This window comes from Leopardus geoffroyi, chromosome B2 (assembly GCF_018350155.1).
Source record: "Leopardus geoffroyi isolate Oge1 chromosome B2, O.geoffroyi_Oge1_pat1.0, whole genome shotgun sequence".
Lineage (NCBI taxonomy): Eukaryota > Metazoa > Chordata > Mammalia > Carnivora > Felidae > Leopardus > Leopardus geoffroyi.
Genome location: NC_059332.1, coordinates 64,191,222 through 64,214,863, shown reverse-complemented (window position 1 = coordinate 64,214,863; position 23,642 = coordinate 64,191,222). Strand labels below are relative to the sequence as shown.

The following is a 23,642-nucleotide window of genomic DNA, read 5'->3' as shown; positions in this document are numbered from 1 at the left end:
CTTCATATCATGTTTACCTATGCTGGAAATAAATTCTGATGATTTAAAATGTTTGTAACGTTGAATTCTTAAGTTACAATGGGGGGGGGGGCGGCTCAGTTGGTTAAGAGTCTAACTTCAGCTAAGGTCATGACCTCGTGGCTCTTGGTTTGAGACCCACATTGGGCTCTGTGCTGACAGCTCAGAGCCTGAAACCTGCTTTGGATTCTGTCTCCCTTTCTCTCTGCCCCTCCCCCCACTCACACACACACACACTCTCTCTCTCTCTCAAAAATAAGCGTTAAAAAAAGTTACAATAAGGGAAAAAACTACATAGAAAGGAAAAACATACACTGTGTAAACTGATTCTGTAGGAAGTATCCATAAAACTTTGAAATAAACTCACTGTATACTCAAGCATGGCCACGTTAAGTGATGGCAGTACCAAGCCACTGACCTGTACCCGGATGGGAACTCCGACAGAGTGACAATATCCTATATCAGCTTCTTACTTAACCTACCATTCAAAAAAATTTTTTCAAAGTTTGTCTCTCCTTTTTACATTAGTGCAGAATTTACAAAATATAAAAGGTGAGACTTGGAGTGGGTTGGAGTAGAGAGTTTGTGAGCGCAGTCCAGGGATTGGGATACCTCACACACTTTCCTGTGGCCACAACCAAGTTAACACTTAAGAGTGTCCCCACTCCAATCTCTTGTGACGAGGGAGCATTAGCACGCTGACAGGCCACAACCCTGCCCCCCCCACACACACAGTTGGGATATGTGTGATATTCCTCTTGGCTGCCTGAGAACAAAGGAAAGGGGAAAAACAAATGGTTAACTGATAGAGATCATAGTCCTACAAGACCTGAGTCTCCATCTATTCATGAATATCTTAGTAAACTATAGGAAAAAGGCAATCTTATCAATAGCCTAATCTCCAGAAACCTATAGACTCTGTTTCCTGGAGCCCCAACATCATCCCTCCATAGTGATGTGGGAAACAAAGACAGAAGGAAATGGCAGAACTAAATTTCCTTGTAACTTGCAGTCCATTGACAAATACTTGAGGCAGGCAGAGTAAAATGTTTCTCCAGAACTCCCCACTGTCTTAATGCTAATGCTTTGCCACAGGGAAAACAACCTTAGCTTGATAATAGCTAGGCCTCCAATATCCTGGAAGTCTTCTTTAGCATATGAAAATCTCACTGGAAACTTCCCCTTGACTTTACCTCCCCCCAACTCCTAAGTATATAACCAATGTCTCCTCATCATCCCAGGGCAGCTCTTCCTGCCCACGCTCCTGTCCCCATGCTTTAATAAAAATCACCGTTTTGCACCAACAGCATCTTTAAGAATTCTTTCTTGGCCATTGGTCTGGACCCCATTAACCCCACTGTCACCCCCAAAAACCTTATCATCTTGAGACTCATGTCCTAATCAAGCTTCTATTTTAATAATTTACAATCTTTTTGATCTCTCTTTGCCTCAAAGGCAAATTAGTCATCTTTCAAAATTTCTTTAAGGTTAAGTGAGATGTCTTGCACAGAGCAGGTTTCCAATATTTGGCAAATCTAATGGAAGGTCTTCCACATACTAGGTTATTTCTACCACAAACCACAGAAACTCCCAGGTTTCTTTTCTTTTTTAAAATATAACTATAGAAACTGTTATATTTTATTTCCCAGTTTAAGCCTCAGTAAGTCACATATTACTAATTTCAGTGAATAAATGGGTCAATGAAATATTTTTTACTACTTAATTCCTAAAAGACTGTAAAACCCACATAAGATTAGTTTGTAAGAGATCAAGTGCAAATATTTTTAAATCACTTTCACTGATATATTATCAGAACCAAAAAAAATATAGGTTTACTCTCTCTCTCTCTCTATGTGTGTGTGTGTGTGTGTGTGTGTGTGTGTGTGTGTTGTATGTTCTATCTCTATTAAGCACCATGGACAATTCAAAGATGAAGCAATAAAACAATGCACAGATAATACTAATTTATAATATACAGAATTTTAAGCTAAGATACAACTATGACCTAAAAGAATTCAAATACGACTCATGAAAGTTTTTTTTTTTTTCATTTCTAACCACAAATGGCAACATTCATTTTTAAGTCAGGCATCTTTAAAGAGCTATTTCATGTTTTCCAGTCCATTCCACATTCCATTTACATCATGTAAATATGAACCAGAAACAAAATATTTTAAAAGGACAAGGTATTCTCCATTAAAAACACAATTAAAGGAACATCATCTTTGTGGTATCTACAACATCTCAGTTAAGAAACTCAACAAGGACATGTGAGCCAGTGGTACCATCATCCATGAGCTGCAGAGCTGGGGACAGGGACACAACCCCATCAAACAGACATATTTAATTGTATCATGAACAAGGAAGCATTTTATTAGCAGGAAATAAAACCATATAACTATAACTATAACTATAACTATAACTATATATATATGCAGTTTAAATTCACAGACAGAAGCATATGTCCTTTAGAACAAACTACAATCAAGAGGAACAAAGGTAAAAAAGCAAAAGCCTGAGTATAAATATGTATTTCCAGTTTTTCAGTTAAAATTTTTTGCTTTTTCAAGTAATAGCAATCACTAACAATTAGGACAAATTTATGAAAAAAATACCTTAAACTTGAGAAAGTACTATCTTTTATTTTTTGGTGAGAAAATATCCTGACTCGACTTTTACCACAGGACATGTCAACCTCGTTTACAGAACGCCATTGTGCCAGCATACACTGTATGAGAACCGAGAGGTTCACCAACTGCAGGCAAATGATCTGTATTCATTACTTTTTTTTTTTTTTTAACGTTTATTTACTTTTGAGACAGAGAGAGAGAGCACGAGTGGGAGAGGGGCAGAAAGAGGGAGACAGAATCCTAAACAGGCTCCAGGCTCAGAGCTGTCAGTACAGAGACAGACGCGGGGCTCAAACTCACGAACCGTGAGATCATGACCTAAGCCGAAGTCGGACGCTCAACCAACTGAGCCACCCAGGCGCTCCTGTATTCATTACTTTTATAAACTGTACATTTTTCAGAAATGTATGTCTGTTTTTAAGAATATTACTTTATTTATACTTTCAAGTCTAAACCCTATTCAGAGTCTAATTATAAAACAACATGCGGCACGTTATGTGGTTTTGAAGTCTCGTTTTACTCTTCACACCCTTAGGATCACATATGTAACCAACAAAAATAACAGCCAACACTCAGTATAGTGCTTATTTCATGTCACCCTAAAAAAATACAAATACATCAACATATACATACACTTCTTTAGTCTTTATAATGATGCCATGAGAGGTACTATTAATTATCCTCATTTGCAAATGGTAAAAACATTAAACTTGTCCATGGTCACAGAGCTAGTGCAAAGCCTTGGGTTATAATCTAAGTCAATTTTTATAATAAGATCAATACATTCTTGTAAAAGATGCAAATAATGCAAAAATGAATAAACTAAAAGTTCACTACCATGGATGATGGTAATGGCTGCAAAATAATGTGAATAAATGTACTTAATGCCACTAAACTGTATGTGTAAAACTGGCTAATATGATAAATTATGTTGTGTATTTTTATCACAATAAAAAAAGTCCCTACATTTTCTATGCTTCTAAACATATGTTTAAAACAACGTATATATATCAAAGTCGTTTTCTTTAGATCAAATGGTGTATGTGTGGGTGAGAATGGACTGCATTCCATATTGCATGAACTTAAGATAACTTACTTATTCAATCCTGCACTACTGGGCATTTAGGTAGTTTCCAGACTTTCATCATTACAGAAGCAGTAAATACATACTGTCCTTAATATAAAGACCACATAGCTCATTTTCTTCACTGCAAGGTAACATGACTTCATGTTCTACTACCACACTATAAAGAGCTTCATTTTCTCATTCCATTAAAAATATATATGTATATTTAAAATCTGACCTTTTGAAGTATCAGAAAGGCATTCTACACCAACAACAAAGTCAGGCTCTCTTTGTAACCACCTACCATCATGGAGCTGCCATGAAAGTCAACTCATAACAGAAGTTCAAGGAACTTTGGAATCCTTTAGAATGAGACAGAGGAAGCATCTGCTTAGGAATGTGATCTTTATGGAAAGGTTGCCATTTTCCAAGTGAATAAAGAAGATACGTGTATTAACTCCAAAAACCTAAGATAAGGAACTTTCTCTCCCAGGTCTGACCAAGATTTCCTATCCAGCCTTGTGACAGACACAGTGACTCTTCTCTGCCTTCACATCTACAACACAACTGTCTTCTTTTCTCTCTACCCCAGTCTTCTTCTCATATAATCCCCTAATATCAGAGGTTTTACCCCCATCAGTTTTTGTTGTTGCTGTTACTACAAAAGCTAAGCATTCACAGAATTGTTGAAAAATCCTTAGCCTAAACAAAAACTTCTCAGCCTTGCACAATCAGTAAATACAAGTTCCCAAAGGGTTTTCCCAGTGGATTTCAACGTTTGCTAATCTGACTTACTGTGTTTAGCTTGCTAACCGTATTCTTTAAAAATTTTTTTTAATGTTTATTTTATTTTTGAGAGAGAGAGAACGCGAGCAGGGTTGGGGCAGAGAGAAAGGGAGACACAGAATCTGAAGCAGTCTCCAGACTCTAAGCCATCAGCAAAGAGCCTGATGAGGACTCAAACCCAGGAACCTGAGATCATGACCTGAGTGGAAGTCAGACGCCCAACAAACAGCCATCCAGGCGCCCCTAACAGCATTCTTTAAAAAGGACTGTTTCATTATAACGGCTGTATTTTTGCTTTTCAGTATTTAAAAAGGACAGTTAAAGGGGCACCTGGGTGGCTCAGTTGGTTGAGCGTCCGACTTCGGCTCAGGTCACGATCTCACAGTTTGTGGGTTCCAGCCCCACATCAGGCTCTGTGCTGATGGCTTGCTCAGAGCCTGGAGCCTGCTTCAGATTCTGTATCTCCTTCTCTGTCTGCCCCTCCCCCGCTCACGCTTTGTCTGTTTCTCAAAAATAAATAAATAATTAAAAAAATTTTAAAAAGGACAGTTAAAGACTATTTGTCATATTACCATCATTAGAAATATCACATTTCCTAGACTTTTTTTTTAATGTTTATTTTTGAGGCGGGGGACGGGGCTGGTGGTACTCCGTGCATGTGCTTGCTCGTTCATGGGGGAGGGGCAGAGAAAGAGGGAGACAGAAAATCCAAAGCAGTCTCCACTCTGAGAGCAGAGCTGAATGCGGGGGCTGGAACTCACAAAGATCATGATCTGAGCCAAAGTTGGAGGCTTAACTGATTGAGCCACCCAGGCGCCCCTTCCTGGACGTTTTAGAAGAATGTTTATACATGTTACCATTTTTGTCTCTGTGAGAGACAGGGAAGGCATCTCCTTCCATTATCTCCAGTTACAGAAACCAGGGCACACACACCTTTAAAGACTTGTTCAATGTCACTTCCCTAGTTAAGCAGCAAAATCTCCACTACAACAGTCTTCTGACCCCTAGGCTAGTGAGTTCTCTTTTCTAGTGATGAAACCACATTTCATCAAAAGTCATGGAATTACAACTGTACCTAATTATAAACAGGTCACTTAAAATTCTGAAAGTTAAAAGCCAACTTTTATATAGTTTATAATTATGTGCACTAAGAAAAGCAGTGACATAAAAGGTTCAAAAACCATTCAGCACCACATGCACAGTTCCTCTTCATCTCCCCACTCCTCTGTCCTACCAAGCGCAGTATCTTCTCAATTTACAGGCAAGGATACAGGTGGTTGTGGTCATCGATGAGCAAAGTAGGCTGAGAGAAGCAAGTGTGGGGTACAGTCAGCCTGGTTCAACAAAGTATTCACGTATCACAGTGAGTTCAATGAATCCTTTTGATCAAGGGTCCACTAACAGCACAGTCTTTGCTGACTGAATAAAAGCTCAGAGGCCACAAAAGCGGAAGAGAAGTGGATGTCTGTGCAAACTAATCAGAATTCACCACAGACATGCACCTCAGAGTGAGTGTTGTGTTCCTTGCTCAGCTAGGAATGGTGGTGGGAGCAGCCGGCAGCAAGAGGAGGGAGAAGCCCCCTTTAATCAGTATGCAGAAACAGTCGTTGGTGGACAATAAAAATAATGGGAGATCCAGAGTACAAGAAAAGCCTAAGGCAAATGGGAAGAAATTTAGCTGGGGACAACATCATAAAAAACGATAATGAAGCACAAAGGACCCCTTGAAAAGGCAATGAGCAAACTGAAGAAATTAGGACAATGCAGTAAAATGAAGAAGGAATTTCAATCTCGAAGGCAAGGAAGGGATCAAGCACACAGTTAGCTGCTTGTGGGTAACTATTTTTTTTTCAACGTTAACTTAAAAGTTTAAAACCAGTGTTTTATCTGAAAACTGAGTTTGTAGATGACTTTTAAAATGCACACGTACCATAAATTTACAAGAAAATGTTAAAATGTTTTAAGCTAAAAAAAAAAAAAAAAAAAGTTGTTAAAATCAGTGCTACATCTCACATGAACATAAGGCATGCCCAGCATGCATTTACTGGCCTGCTTTGCATCATGACACTGATAGATGCTTCGAAAAAAGGTAACATTTCAAATATGACAAAGTCATGAAGGCCAGTCTCTGTCATCTAGAAATCCTCAATATGGTGAAATGAGACTGCTGATTCTATTAACTGTGGCTATACCAGAACTCATCTAACACCAATAATCCAAATGAGTAAAGGTTTAAAAAAAAAAAAAAAAAGTTAAGACAATATTTAGTGTCTTCTTTTTGGCTCATTCCCAGTAACTCTGAATGATAATTTATAAACTAAAGGAAATAAGAATATAACACTTTACATTTTAATGACACATTTTTAAAACTAATATTTTTATGCCAGGTACTTTGATCAATGCTTTTTATAAAGTATCTCAGTTTAATCACATCACCTTAAGAGATTTTTGTACACATTAGGCCTAGGATTTCAACAGAATTCTGGTGGTGTACCTAGAAAACTCAACTGCCATAACCAGTTTGAGAAGTTTTTTCTGGAGCCCCTAAGCAGAAATAGGTGCCCTTTCCCCATCTAGCATTAAAACAGAAGTTGCCCTACATCACTAATAAAAGTGCCTGCAGGGCAGGGCTGGCTTCACTACCACCAGGTCCACTCACTGTACTCGACACGAGCTCCTTTTCTGAGGCAACTAATGACTCCTGAGTCCTTACGACCCAACACTACTTCCATTGTAGACCTGTCACCCACATCTGGTCAGCCAGGCCTACTGACTTTTCCACCCAAATCCAGGGGCTACAAAAGTGGCAGCCTTCCCAAATACCTCAATATTTTTAGTTTTTAAAGGCATCTGAATATACTTAGGTTGACAGGCAATCCCAGTATGCTACAAGACCTCATTACCGCACCCTGTTACCATGTTCACAGTCCAGACCCCTTGTCCACTCCCTCCTGTCATCTCACCAGGAGGACACAGTAGAGCCACCTCCTTAATTTGATGCTTAACACAAAGCCCAATCCCAGGGGCTTCCTCTCTCCAGTTCACCAATGACAGTGAGGTTGGAATTCTATCTCCAAAGCAGATATATGTCCTCCAGAGTCACACTGTCCAGAGGCCAGTGCATCACTGCCACACAGCACCACACACAACTACCCACACACAGGCCAATCTCCTCCACCCACTGCCTAGTGAGCAGGAAGCACATCTTACTCTCAACTACAGATCTGTTCCAAGTGTGCTATCATAGAACCTGGCAGGTGCTCCAAAAATGACCTCCATAACACACTGGATCTTACTTGAAATAAATCTCCACAGGACAAACAACAACAACAACAAAACCCAAAACTGAAACAACTCATTTGCTCCTCCTCCTGACAAGCAGCAGCAAGAAATTAACCTCTGAATTGAGGAAAGTAAAATTTAAATCAGGAATTTTAGCATTATTCCAGATTTCAAACTGAATTCTCATAACCAATTCTCTTACATAATCCCACTCTTCCCTCAGCAGTAATTCTCTATCTTCCAGTTTCCAGACTGCAACCTCATCCCCAACTTGTATTACTATACACACAGAGAAGCTGCATTTTCTGGTATTTACTAGAGTTCCATGAACTCTGCTGGCGCTCAGTAAATATTAATTAAATTCATCCTTTACTTGAATGTCAGATGTATTAGCTGGTCATAATCTATTTGCACAAATAATAAAAAATGTCAAAGAGCAACATGAGATTTTATGTATTACTAATCTAGTTTAAGGCAGATAAGAATATAATAAGTAAATGGATGTTAGGTTTTTCATTACCATTTTTGACTGAGCATGAATATTCAGCCTTGAGTACACCCTTGCTACAATGAAAACTGCCAAGTCTAATTCTTCATCAGTAACTACTGAGGTGTCATCCTAGGAAGGAATGAATTTAAAGTGGAAATAGCACTGATTAAAGAAGGCTGCTTCCATGAGATGCAGTAATGTTCTCCTTAATGGCAAACTTCCTTCTTAAAGCTTTATAAATTTTCATGTTACTCAAAGAACCTTTTTGATTTTCTACACAAGAAACCATTTAAAGCTCTTTCCTTAATAAAAGTGTTATTTGGAATTCCTTTGTATTAAAACACATGAATTGCTTTATGAAATGAAATAAACTCCCATGTGCGTTACTTTGTGAAATTCAAGTCACAAATGTCCATTGAAAGCATATTAAAATTGTCAAGCTTCAAATTGTTTTCAAATGCCTTAAAAAAAAAAATGTGCCTGAGAGTTAAGTGGAGCTATTTATTTTTATTTTTTAGTTAATTTTCTTACTGCTAAAAAGGTGGTATTTAGACTACTTTACTAAAATGACTGAAGTGGCCTTAAAAGATGATCTTAACCCTCTTGCTCTATTTGTTGTCCGTTTTATGTATGTATGTATATATATGTATATGTATTTATGTGTGTATATATATATATACACATATATATGTATGCATGCATGTAAGTAAATTTAAAACCAAATTGTAGGGGCACCTGGATGGTTCAGTCGGTCAGTCGGTTAAGCATCTGACTCCTGATATGGGCTCAGGTCCTGATCACATGGTTCGTGGGTTTGAGCCCCATATCGGGTTCTGTGCTGGCAATGTGGAACCTGCTTGGGATTGATTCTCTGTCTCCCTCTGTCTCTGCCCCTCCCCTGCACATGTTCTCTCTCTCAAAAATAAAATTTAAAAAAACCAACAAATTGTATAAGACAAATTTCTTTCTAAATGCTTAAAACATGGTGACAGACTAGATTTCTTCGAGGCCACCCAATTTCCTTAGTGCTTTTATTTTTTTTTTAATTTTTTTAAAATGTTTTTATTTATTTTTGAGACAAAGAGAGACAGGGCATGAGCAGGGGAGGAGCAGAGAGAGAGGGAGACACAGAATCCGAAGCAGGCTCCAGGCTCTGAGCTGTCATCACAGAGCCCGATGCGGGGCTCAAACCCACAGACCGTGAGATCATGACCTAAGCTGAAGTTGGACGCCTAACCAACTGAGCCACCCAGGGGCCCCTCCTTAGTGCTTTTCAAGGAGCTGCAAATCTTCTCTCAAAGACCATGCTGTGTGACAACAGTCTGGAGGAGTCCTAGTTACATAGTATAATTTGAGTCCCTCCTCTGCACATCCCCTTCAAAGGCCTGAGCTATCTCTTACTCATCTCCCCTGACCTGGTATTCAGGCTACAGTCTCAGCACAGCCCTGCATACAAGTTACTGTGCTATATGCTTCACATTTATTTCTTCATTTAGATTCCATCCATCAACCACAGAGGTTCTTATTTCCATTTCCTAGATGAAAACACCAGAGCCCACACAAACTGCAGGTTACTGCCTCTAAATCCAGTGCTCTTCTTCTGACACAATGCCACCAGCTATCAATATGATAAGGATCCAATATCTGTTTTGTGTGGCACAAGGTCACCTGGTAGTCTTTGAGTTTTATTCTGTGTCACAGCTCAACGCAGTGTAATAGTTAAGAACATGGGCCTGGCTCTGTAACCTACTAGCTATGTGACTTTAGGCAACTTAACCTCTCTGTGCCTCAGTTTCTTCACCTATAAAATGGAAATAATGATAGCTCACCAGCCTTAGGTGATTTATCTTTCACTTCTCCCCAGCATGGACTCAGGACCACTTGCAAGGATCTGCTTAATGCCAGTCTTCTTACAGCAATATATTCATCTACCTGCATTTTGTTTCCTCCAGAAGTATGGTTACACAAAAATAAAACAATTCCTTCCTTTTGAAAGGGTAATATAACAGTTTACAATAGTTCCCTGAACATACTCTTCTGAGAAGAAGCAATACATGTTTTCATTAGGTTTAAAACCATATCTAAAAAACCTAACAGACCACAAAATTATTTAGGGTACTTATGCTAGAATATTCCTTCCTTCTGCCCTTCTCTCTGGAAAAACATCCTCCTGATCTGGTCAATGCACAGTTCACAGGACACCGGTGGTTTTCCAGGGCCACAGCTGCTACGTCTGGCATTTAGTCAGCACATTTCCAAATTTGTTTTATTTCACAGCATATGAACTTTGAAGAAGAGAAATTTCCCTGTAGGAATTTTCTACTTGACAAGTAAGTAGAGTGCTTTTGTGGGGGGTTTATCCTTTAGTTGGTTTCTTTCCAAGAAAGGCTTTTAGAAGCAAAAAACTTAGAAAACAAGAGTAATATATTCATCTCACTCATCATATAAAATTTGAATGTATATGTTACTAGAAAATTAAGTAGGGGGAGCTGCCTGGATGGCTCAGTTGGTTGAGCGTCTGACTCTTGGTTTTGGCTCAGGTCATGATCTCATGGTTTGTGGGTCCAAGCCCTATGTCAGGCTCCACACCGACAGTGCAGAGCCTGCTTGGGATTCTCTCTCTCTCCCTCTCTCTCTGCCACTCCCCATTCTCTCTCTCTCTCTCAATGAAGGAAGGAAGGAAGGAAGGAAGGAAGGAAGGAAGGAAGGAAGGGAGGAAGGAAGAAGGAAGGAAGGAAGGAAGAAGGTTATGTATTCATAACTACATCTAACTAGCACTGTCAACTCATTTACACTTGGCCATTGTGAAAATAAGTTAAAGCGTGTATTTCCTGAAACACAAGTATGAGTGAGAAAACTTTAAAACTTGCCCAAAGCTATATATTTCCTTTCCAATTAAGAAAAATTGAGGGAACCTGTATCTATTCCTCTATACACTTCGGCATTTAAAATTATTTAAAATAAAACTATGAAATGTTTAGGCAGAAATTTCCCCAGATTAAAATGAGTAAGCATAATTTTATTTAAGCAGTAAATATACCCTGGGCTAGATTTTCATGACCAAGATCATACTGATTCTTTGCATGATGCCTTTTGGAGCACTGAGGACCCGATTCTCTCAGGTACCTTCCATGGTCCACCTCAGCCACACATACCCCTCTGTGCCTGACAGGCCTGCTGTTCAAAGCCTCCTGGCAAGGGGGGCCAGCTACGCTGCAGGGCACATGCAGTGCATGGACGACCACAAGATAGAAACCCTGCAGGAGGGCTTTCTACCTCTGGTGGCAGACTGAACTGAAACCTGTAAGGTCACGTTTAACACCAGCAATTTATGATCCTTCTCAAGCATTACGCTTAGAGCATTTGCTCAACCTTGAGGATTCTATTCTCAGATGGGGTTTTCTACAAAAAAAAGAAAAAAGCAAAAAGCGCTACTGGATGGAAGTATTAGTCTGGGGGGATTATCCTAACCAACTGCTAAGCAGTCTGTCCGTTTCTATCATGGAAAAACTAAGCAGCAATACACACACACACACACACACACACACACACACATGGAAAAACTAAGCAGCAATACACACACACACACACACACACACACACACACAAATAAAAAAAATGGAGACTAGCATAACTGCGTAATTCCCAGTCCTAGAATAACTACACAGGTAGGGACCGTGAAGAACACCACCCCAACATGCTCTAGAAACTGATTTAAATTCTCTTCTAACATAGGGGTACACATTCAAGTCAAGATGTTTCTGAGACTGCAGTCTGCTTCGAGTCTAGAGCATTCAGGGATTTTCAGTCTGGCCCTTAGTGAAAAGGAACCTTAATTAAGACATTAGATAATTTCCAAGACTAGTAGGTAAGTGATAACCAAGTATCTGACCCCCTTCTGGTATTAGAGAGTAAAACACTGAATAAATCATATTTGTACAGGCTTCAAACTAGAATACCTAAATATGAAGCAGTTCTTGCAGGTACAATCAAGAATATAAGGCAGAGATCAGCAAACTACAGCCCACTGCCTATTTTAAAATATTTCTGAACACAGTCATGCTCAATTGCTTACATATGTGCTTATAGCTACTTACATATTACAAAGTGGTTGTGGAGACCGTGTAGCTTACAAAGCCAAAATATTTGGCCCTTTTCATAAAAATTTCGCTAACCCTTGCTATAAAGCAGATAGAGAGCATTTTATGTTTGACCTTGGGACGGAGAGTAGATTAGGAAAGGTGAGCTGAAGAAAATAGGTTTAGCTTGAGTCAGTAAGTTGAAAAGAAGAACATGGACTCACCAAAGTGTCATTCAAAAGGAAGATCAAATTACTAAAAAATGATCTTAATGATTACCCTATTATGAGATTAAAAGTGATCCTGAATATAAACAATAAACTTTAGGATTCATGGACCCTCTGTGGGTGTGTAACCAAACTATGTGAGGGTTTTCTGTGTATTTTCTGCAAGTGCTTCAAGTTAATGCCTGTTCCAGTCTCATTCACATGAGCATATACTGTCATGTCTCCATGACCATAAATCATACTTCAAGACACCTGCTTCTACTCCCCACCATGTTTCAATTAACAAAGGAAAACCAGAGTCCCATGAGGGGAGAGTGGCATGTTTACCTTGGGCAGCAGAAAAATAGTCTGCTGCCCAAGTATATACCAATAATCAATCCTGATTTAGAATCACTGTTTTGAGCTAGAAGAGACCTTTGATTCTCTGTGGTCTCCTAGAGTTTCACAAAGTCATCAAATGTCATGCATAACAAAGCTTTAAAAAAAAAATGTCAGAAAGTATTTTTAAAAAGAACTTAAGAAGTTGATAAACCAGCAAGACTGAAGAGGTGTTTGTATTCTGAGTAGGACACCCGTCATTTTCTGCTACAAAAAAATCCATCAGCAAAATATCCCTCTTTCTGACCTTATCTCCTATCGCTGCCACCTTTGGAACTCTTCCAGTATATGATCTAAAACTGTCAGTCACCAGCAAAATCCCCTACATATATATCCTTAACTTCTTCTTCAAACATTCCCTTCACTTTCCTGGCCTAAATGAACCTTGGCTCTCCCCTAAAGACACCATTTACTGAAGCTCTCCACTGTCGAAAACAGAGCTGTCTCAGGAAACTCACAGACCATGAGTGAGAGAAATAAATGTTAACTGATAGAAACCAAGGAGATTTTGGAGTTGTTTGCTGTGTGGCAAGGGCGGCTATCACAGAAAACGATACCAGAAGAGGGGTGCTGCTATCACCAAACCCCAAAATCTGTGGTACTGGCTTTGAGATTGGGTGGCAGAGGACAGGGAAACACTTATAGGATCTTGAAAAATGGAGACACGATATGTGCAGTGCAAGAGTTGGTAAGCAGTCCCCAGCAGTCACCAGGAAGATGGGAAACACATCAAATGAAGTTCTAGCAGAGATGCCCTAGTTGACGCACAGACCTGGAGAGGAAGAAAAATCGTACTGATGTACACTGCTGAGCTCTGGAGGTTATTTACTATACAACAGTACTGCAGCCATAGTTGAGTATTTAAGGCCAGTCACCCCATTTGTCCACTAGATCCCAATGGCCATTTAAGACATTGCTGTAGCAATTTTTCTTGTCGTCCTACAGGTTCATTCCCAAAGGTAAACATCCTATAATTTCAGCAAATCATATTGGCTCCGTCTTCAAAATATATCCAGAACCTGATTACTACTTTTTGGAGAAGTGAATAAAATACTGCACCAAAAATGGCAGTTGAGGCCAAAACAAGCTCTGGTCTGTAGCTTAGAGACCCCTCCTCAGGATTCTTTTTCCTTTGTTCGCTGTGCGCATGAAAACCCCCACAGATATGGAAACTGACAACTATAAATTACCCTTCCCTGCTTGCATTCGGTGCTCAGATCTTTCGAGAAATGGTCTCCTCTGAGCCCTCTGGTGTTAAATAAATCTCCGATCCACCAAGATCTCTGAGTGCCGTTTGGTTTTTCTGCCGGCATACCAGCCTGGTTCCGTAACAAATTTGGTTCCCTGACCAGAAAACCCAACCGTGCTGGCCCATAGCTGCCACCGGTTTGGGAGAATGGCAAGGCAGTGAGGGAATGAGGGATGGCAAGGAAGAGTACATGCCCTGTCTGAATTTCAGCAGTCTTCTTCTCGATTGCCTCCGGCCGGCCCGCTCCACCATTCCCACCGGACTCGAGGAGACTTGGCAGGTGAGGACCTGGACCCTGCGTTGGAACCAGTAAGGCTGGGGCCCAATCTAGTGAGGCCCACTCACAAACGTGGAAGGGGGACTTGATCACTCCCCAAGGCTTCATAAGTCTCCCAGGTAGGAATTCTATGGGAGGGAATATAATAACCTCTGGTGTGTATGTGAATGTGCAACTCGGTCTAGCTTGCCTGCAGAGTTCGATTCTGTGGCTCCACGGGCAGGTGCCCTTGGGGACCCCAGGGGCCCACAGAGTCTGAGTGGGCCCGTCTGCTATTCCATCATGGATGGTACTCGGTCTATGGCAATATCAGAGTGGTTTCTGATCATGGGTTGCAGGGCTGGGACCTATGGGGCTGAGCGTCACCTGGGTTCCTTCGGGACATGGCCAGGCAGGCATCTGGCTGGTCTCCTCATTGGAGGGGGTGCCCTGTCCCTCTGTCTTTGTGACTCTGCCTCACAGGAGCATTATGGGGTCAGGATGGAGCAAGGAGAACCAGGCAAAGGTTTTAGGAGCTTTATCTGGAGACTCACCCAGGGAACCAAAGAAGCAACCCACCGCTCCACTAATGTTCCCCTCTTCATGACTCATCAGGCTCCCTTCCCCCTTCCCTGAGCTTGAAACTCCTCCCCTGGTTGAATCTCCACCACTGCCAGGTTGCTGCCACCACAGCCACGCATTTCTCCTCCCTTTCCAGGCCAGAGAACCCTCCCCCACAAGGACTGAAGGCCAGATTGCGCCCTTGGCCAGGCGCAGGCACTCTCCAGATGCCAGTCCACATCCGCTGTTATCAAGAGGCTCTCAGGGGGATCAGAGTGGGGGTGGGGGGTGAGAAGGCCATAAATATACCCAGAAGCAAAGGGGTAGGCCCAGAGCCTCCTTAGCAAGGGTTCAATGAACCTACTGCAAGGGGAAAGGACATCAAAAAGAATAAGTGTCCCAACCAGGGAAAGTCCCAAAAACCCAGCCGAAATCAGGAAGAACCTCGAGAAGGGGACCTTATTGGTTTGGCCGAGATAGAATAAGACTAAAAGGGACACTGACTCTCCCTCCCTGTTCCTCTGCCTAACAGATGTGAGGGATTCTCCTTCATTTCCCAGGTTAACAGCCCTAATTGGAGCCAACGGTGGTTAGTGTACCTCGGGACAGGGACTTTAAGGAATGTTCCCAAGCAGTTGCTGCTTCTGCCTCCCACCCCCCGCCCACCATCCCCTCATGCTTCTTCACCAACGTGGGTGTGGTCCTATACCATTCTCAGTGTCTCAGGCACCACTGGTTCCTCCTCCCACCCTCCAAGTCAAAGGAGCAAAGTGCACTACCCCTTGGACCACCATTTCAGGTATCTCCACTGGTGCCGCAAATGAAAATTAACAATGGGGAGAAACTGATTGACTTTTAGGCGGATGCAGGTGAAACATATTCAATGTTTAAACTTTTAAGTTTATTGCACCTGTCTTTAAACTTATCAGCAAAAGTCAAACAATCTCATGTTATCTATGTTACAATTTGTTAATGATAATTAATTTTGTCTGTCTCAAAGTTTTCATGGGTAATTGTTAAGATAACTTTGAAGGTCCTTGGAACCTGAAACTTTCCAAATAGGATGGGATGCTAAAGCTTTGAATATTGCATATAGATATGTGTTTTTAACATCTTATTGCTGAGAAATCAAGGCTATTCGGACCTACTGGAAAACATGCTTTGTACTTAATTGGTTCACAAATTTACCATCTAAAAAAATTCTGATGTAAATACCTCTCAATTGGTTACTAAGTCCTCAATTGGAGACTAAGGTTTCCTAAGAGTTAAAATTCTACTAAATGTACTTAAGACTGATGAAAATAAAGAAAGCAACTCTGTATGTAGGGAAATAGGAGGTATATAAGAAAGATATAAAGAATGGAAATACAGTTTTGTTGAGGGTAAAAGAAAGTAATTTTGTCTTAAATGAGACTGGTTATTTGAAAAGAAATGGCTTTGGGACAAAATATGAAAGCAAAAGAAAGTTGTAGAAGGTTGAGATAAATGGAATTTTAAAAATACACTGATATAAGGTTGAAATTCTGCTTTTCTCCCTGCTCAAATGACAATGTTTTGTTGGACTGTTGATCTACTCTTGATAAGACGATGCAAACAAAGGTTTCTCTTCCAGGAAAACCAAAGTTTTAGGTTTCATCTTTATCAGGTCTTTGATTACTTAGTTAAAGCTTCTCAGTGTTAAAGGAGCTAGGTTTTCGTAACAACTATGTAATGCTATACATTCACCTTTAGGATCATTTATTGCCACCTTGGTTGAATAAATACAGTTTTAAGGTTTTTAATGATCTGTAATCCTTTTTAGGATGTACTTATAACTTCCTAAGCTTTTAACAAGCTTCCAGGATTTAAATGGTAAATGAAGTCTTTTTGACCAATTAGACCCTTTTATTTGGGATGCTAACAAGTTCCTTGGAAAAGCACTGTCGTATAATGGTAAACCTTAGGTTGTATTGCACAGGTAAATGCTGTAACTGTCCAAATATATATGCAATTCCTGAAGTTTTAATGTTTTGGTATAAGGTAATCACTTAATATTCTGATTACCTGAAGTGTTATGTGCCACAGAAATAACCAAATTTCTTTGTCAATTGCATCATAGTGAACTCTCATCAGATCTTTAACAATGTCTATTTCTGAGATTTTGTCATTTATAATTGTTCTTATTCTCTCACAAAACGTGTTTCTTCTTCAAGGAGATTTGTCAAAAGGACTTTGGGGACAAATATGGGTATTCGACATCTCTAAGATTAATACTAAAATGGGTAAGAATTTCCAGAACTAAAAAGCTGCACTCAAATTGAACAAGAAATAGGAACATGGGATTAAATGAACTGAGGAAGATTATAGTTTTGTGATTCTTGTTGAAAATATTGCTGGTTCTCTAATGTTTGCTCTTCCAGATTAAGAAAACTCTCTCTTGAGATATCTATGATATACAGAAATGTCATAAAGTATTCATTTGTAAATGCTTCAGTTTACAAATTTTCTCTGTATATAACTCCTCTGAAATTCAAAAACTCAGTGAGTATTCTTCTTTCGTGGCAATTACAACTGTTTGCATAAACTCAATAAGAATCTGTTCGTCATGGGGCGCCTGGGTGGCGCAGTCGGTTAAGCGTCCGACTTCAGCCAGGTCACGATCTCGCGGTCCGTGAGTTCGAGCCCCGTGTCGGGCTCTGGGCTGATGGCTCAGAGCCTGGAGCCTGTTTCCGATTCTGTGTCTCCCTCTCTCTCTGCCCCTCCCCCGTTCATGCTCTGTCTCTCTCTGTCCCAAAAATAAATAAACGTTGAAAAAAAATTTTTTAAAAAAGAATCTGTTCGTCTTGTAACAGGTCACCATTGGAAATACTGGTTATTTTACCAAGGCTTTGACTGGAATGTCATATTTGAGAGTGGCATTCATAGACTCAGATATGACCAGACAGCTTTAAGGAACTAAGGTTGGCTTTATGAAACATGGAGCCATAAAGCCCCTTGGGAAGGTTGGCCTGATACCTTGCTTACAGAGTTCCCAGCAGCCTCACCAGGTGAGTAAAGAAGGTTACTTCCTGGCAGGTGCAGGAACCTCAGGATCTTGGGGACCTCATGAAGAGGAAATTGCCCAATTCTATAGGTATTGTAGGCCTGTCTGACGGCAAGTATTTGGCTTGGCTACTGGCCTGGAGAGGCTACTAAAAGTTCAACCCAAGATTCCTTATGAAAGGTTCCAGCAAAGCAAACTTTAAAAGATCCTCATGATCAATCGCTATTCTTGCTGAGCTTATGTAAATAATTAGGCCAGATTTGTTAAGACCAGATTTGTTCTACAAATGCATTGGTCTCAATTTGGCTATCTCTGGAGAGGGGGGATTTTTAGAGCAAAAAACTCTGTTTCAACAATGCACCATTATGGATGTTAAATTCTAGTTATGATTGCCTTTAAATGTTTGTTGTTTGCCTAAACTAGACAACTTGAGGTAAACTTCAGGAAATTGTCACAGTATTTCATGTATAGGCAATCCTCTGTGCTTGTTATTCTATGGGGATAATAATAAGACCCCATGGACATATAATTATTTAAACAACTGGAAAACAGGATAGACCTCTAAATATGCAAACCCTATCTTCCCTAAACCTGATCTGACAGCTACCAGAAACCCGCCCCTTTTGAAGACTTGGAGGTGGACTTTACAGACATACAACCAAATAGAGGATTCAGTTTCAGGTATCACCCCATGGGTCCATTGCTCCAGAGCTGAGAAGGCCAACTCAGAGGAACCCTCAACCTGGCAAAGTGATCCAGATCCAGTCAACCCACTTAAACTGACCCTCAAAAAGACACTGATCCCTGAGATCTCCAGCCCTGCTCCAGCCACACCCCGGAAGCTGGGTGGCCTGTGCACGGCAGAAGCCTGAGGAATCAACATGTGGACTGAGCCCAGGGGTTTGGATGCAACTCTGCCAGCCCTTGCCCCTCACTGGTGTCATGGCCCTGATCTTGCTTCTTACTGTTGGGCTGATAGAGACTGTACCAACAAGCTGGACATGGGACAAAAGATGAATGCTGGATCTCACATACCTCCTCTGGATGGGAGGATTATTAAGTATTGCCTCTATATTATGATAACCTCTCTCAACCTCACAACTGCCACTTACCTGCTTTTGCCCCCAGGATTGTTATATGACAATAAGGGGGTCAAGGGCATTCAGCACCTTCATCTCCCTCCACAAAGATTGCTACAAAGGAAAAACACCCACTCTCTGTCAGTTACCAAGTGCCCCACGGACTAAGTATTGGACTGTAGAGATAACCCAAAATGTCAGGAACCCATATCACAACAAGGGCCTCCAGAGAGGGAAGCCAGCTTGCTACACTTACCTTCCTCAATGGGGGATCTCAAACGGGGAGGGGGTGCAAGACAGGGCCCTTCAAAAAGTTATAAAGGATACCCAGGATAGGGTAATACAAGCCATAAGGGTGACCACTCCCCTGGCAGCCTACCAGGGTTTGAACCTGTCAGCCCTCAATCAAATGCTTACCAATTCCCCACTCCAGCATTGGGCCAACACTATTCTCCAAGTCCTCCAGAAAATAGATAATCACACCCAAACCTGCTGGATGTGCTTGCCCCTCAGCCGGAGGGCTTACTTAGCCACTCCGATCCCTTTGACCAGGGAAGCTCCTGAAAATCTCAAAACCAACATCTCTGTCTTTTTTTTTTTTTTTTTTTTTTAACGTTTATTTATTTTTGAGACAGAGACAGAGCATGAACGGGGGAGGGGCAGAGAGAGAGGGAGACACAGAACTGGAAGCAGGCTCCAGGCTCTGAGCCATCAGCCCAGAGCCCGACGCAGGGCTCGAACTCACGGTCCGTGAGATCGTGACCTGAGCTGACGTCGGACGCTCAACCGACTGAGCCACCCAGGCGCCCCCCAACATCTCTGTCTTAACTGCACCCCTGGCCACTGAGATACGTCTCACAAATGCCAACAATCTAATCTGTACAGTCCCTGAAGGTATGAATGGTACCTCTCTATGCGAAAGAAATATAACCTTAACGAGGAATACAACCCTATGTTCAACCCCTGGGGTATTCTATCTGTGTTCTAACTCGGCCTACCAATGCTTAGAGGCCAACTGGACTTAGATATGTTATTCCATCTTCCTAACCCCATAGATATCCGTATACACTGAAGATCAGCTCCTAATAGCCTTTAGCCCCAAGTCCTGGGCTAAACGGGCAGTTCTGCTACCCATTCTGATAGGAGCAGGAATTGCGACAGGAATAGGAACCGGAATAGGGGGCATAGGTTCATCCATAGGACTATTCCACAGACTATCTCAAGAGCTAAATGAAGACATGGAACAGGTGGCAGATTCTCTGGTAACCTTAGAAAACCAAATAAACTCTCTGGTGGCAGTGACCCTCCAAAATAGGCAAGCCCTCGACCTCCTCACTTCAGAAAAAGAAGGGAATAGTTACAACTAAGGTTAAGGAACTAAAGGAAAGAATTCAATGTACACAACAGGAAAGTATCAATCAATAGAAAGGATGGGATCTCACAGATTGGGCATCCTGGCTTCCTACCCTGGTGGGGCCCCTCCTCTACATAATTTTACTTGTATCCATTGGCCCCTGTATACTGAATGCCATGGTATGTTTTATTAAAAACACTGTTGCTCACCAAACTACTGCATGTATCTTAGCCTTCCAAGGGTACCAACCTGTAAAACTAAAAGGTGATGCCTGCTAAAAGTTTTTTTTTTTTTTTTTTTTTTTAAGGCATCAAAGAGGGGAATGTTGGAGAAGTGAATAAATACTGCACCAAAAATGGCGGTTGAAGCTAAAACAAGCTCTGGTCTCTAGCTTAGAGACCCCTCCTCAGGATTCTTTTTCCTTTGTTTGCTGTGTGCATGAACACCCCCACAGATATGGAAGCTGATTACTAAAAATTACCCTCCCCACTTGCATTCGGCGCTCAGATCTTTGGAGAAATGGTCTCCTCTGAGCCCGCCGGTGTTAAATAAATCTCCAATCCTCCAAGATCTCCAAGTCCTGCTTGGTTTTTCCGCCAGCGTACCAGCCTGGTTCCATAACATTTTAACTTCCGATGCCACCACCTACCCTAAGCCAGTGTCATCTCTCACGTGTATTATTCTAATAGTTTCTTACTGGTTTCCCTGCTTCCAGCCTTGCCCTGCTACAATGTATTTTTTTTTTTTTTTTTTTTTATTCTTAACATGGTAGTTACAATAATTCTTAAAATCTTAGGTCAATGTATGTACATTTTTTGCTGAAATGTCTCCAATATATTTCCAGGACACTTGGAGTAAAAGCCACAGTCTTGTTACAACCTACCCCACACATTCCTCTCCCCTGTCACTATTCCACGCTGGCTATACAGTCACCCTTGCTGGTCCCTGCACATGGTAAGTAAGCCACTACTGCAGAGCCTCTGCACATGCTCTTCTCTCCTGCTGGAATGTTCCTGCCCCACACATCCAGACATCCACAATTCCTTCAGGTCTTTGCTCCAGTAAGACTCAGCACCCTCCATGCCCTGGCCACCCTATTTAGAATTACAACTGCTCATTGTTGCTTTATCTATACAACTTACCACAGAAGACCCATAATATACTTTACTTAACTGTTATTCCCTGTTTCCCCAAACAGAATGAATGCTCCAAAAGGTCTAGTACTTTTATCAGTTTTCTTTCATAGCTACCTCCCTAGTGCCTACAATGGTGCCTGGAAACACAGGAGACACTTAATAAATATTTGGTCAATCAATGAATGAATCTGTAGGATAAGGGTCGGGTCTAGCTTATATTTTACATTTCTAAGTTATAAACCAGACACTTAGACTGGAAAGGAAATTCTACAATGAAGACAAAGATGCATATAGTTTTAGTCAGATATTTTCTTACCTTGGTGTTAAGTCTTTTTTTCTTTTCTCTCATTTACAGAAAAGAAAATAAAATACATAAATTATACAGACTAGAATTCAACATAATTATTTCAGAGCCCCTGGACTGAAGCCCTATTTTCAAAATTACAGTTATACATACTACTTACTTTCACCATCACAGAAAATTTTTACCTATTGGGATATATTTATTTGCACACTATACCAGTTTCCTAAGAAATGAATAAAACATTCAATTGTAATTTTTAAAAGAGAAAACAATTTACTAAGAATAAAGCTCAAGTTTTAGAAAAGTAGTGAATGAAGTTCAACTAAGTATCCTTTTTTTGTTGTTAATCTTTCTCCAAACTAAAAAAAAAAATCTTTTACATTAATTACTGCTGAAGGCTCAGATATTACTAAAAATAACCATTTATTTAAAGCTATTTTTGTAGGAAGAGAAGAAAGATATCAAAAGAGCTGACAGTATTTGTAGATAAGTACAATGTTAGCATTCCTTGAAGGGAAGCCTGTTTGCTTACCAGGCAGACAACATGTATCTGTCAGTCATAAGAATAAATACGACATTCAATTAAAATGAGCACTTCTTATTGTCATCAAATATATGAAATGAATGTACCCACTAGATCTAGGTATAAAGAGCATCACTTCAGTTAACCAAAATTAAATTTTATTTTAAACCCGCATGTATTATAATAAGGCTACCCCATAATTATTATGCTAAGGGAATCCCCCAACAAAACTAAATAAAGAGAAGTGGGGTGAGAGGGAGAGAGGAGAAAAAGAATCCTTACTCTTTATTTTAAATGTTGAAATGTCAGTGTACTAAGCCTTTGAAGATTTCTTTGATATCTCTTCCTTCCCCAAGGAACTCATTACTTGTATTTCAGCGGAGACAGTGCTGACAGATACTAGCTCTCTTATTAAAGACTTCCCTTTTTGTGGGAACTGAATACACTGATCATACCATTTTCAAATTCAGTTAACACGTATATTTTGGCACACTAATGATAAAGCTATTATATTCATTTCAAGTAAAGACCTCAATTATTTTGTAACTCTTAAGGTGGCTTGTATCTTTTACTACTTACCAAGTCCTAAAAGATCAACAGTGGGTTCTGCAGTTTTTTTAGGGCTGGTACTTTTTTTAGGCTCCAACTGCTGATCTTCTTTCTTCTGCAGCTTTAAAACAAATAATCAGATTTACGAATTTTTCTTAAATAAGTTGAACAAGCCTTTTAAGCCCCAATTAATTATGCATATTTTTGATATTGTGTAATGAAGTATATGAAGCACAGAGTAATGAAGCCCAGAGAATTTCTTATTGCATAAAAAAAGTAAGCATGATCACTGAGCCTGAAATGACAAACCTTACATATTAGGATCCCAAATAGTAAATATACACTTTCAATCTTAATGTAATTATTCTTAATCATTCAAATCCTTTGTATGAAATTATACTTTAAAAACAATTTTTTTAATGTTCATTTTTGAGAGAGAGAGAGAGAGAGAGGCATGGAGACACAGAATTCAAAGCAGGCTCCAGGCTCAGAGCTGTCAGCAGAGAGTCCCACATGGGGCTTGAACTCACGGACTGCGAGATCATGACCTGAGCCAAAGTCGGATGCTTAACTGAGCCACCCAGGCGCCCCAAAATTACACCTTTTTGAAAAAGAATTGTGTTTCCTATCATTTGCTAGCTACTGTTAATGCA

The 23,642-nt window shown here is 40.4% G+C and overlaps 1 protein-coding gene across 1 annotated transcript in view; it reads right to left on the bottom strand.

The window, feature by feature from the left end:
• The window catches only part of SMAP1 (small ArfGAP 1), a 203,171-nt gene that overhangs the window by 9,753 nt on the left and 169,776 nt on the right, over nucleotides 1-23,642 (bottom strand). The window contains exon 7 of the mRNA XM_045498703.1: nucleotides 23,020-23,110. Within this exon, the coding sequence (XP_045354659.1) occupies nucleotides 23,020-23,110 (91 nt within the window). The remainder of the gene's footprint in view (nucleotides 1-23,019; nucleotides 23,111-23,642) is intronic.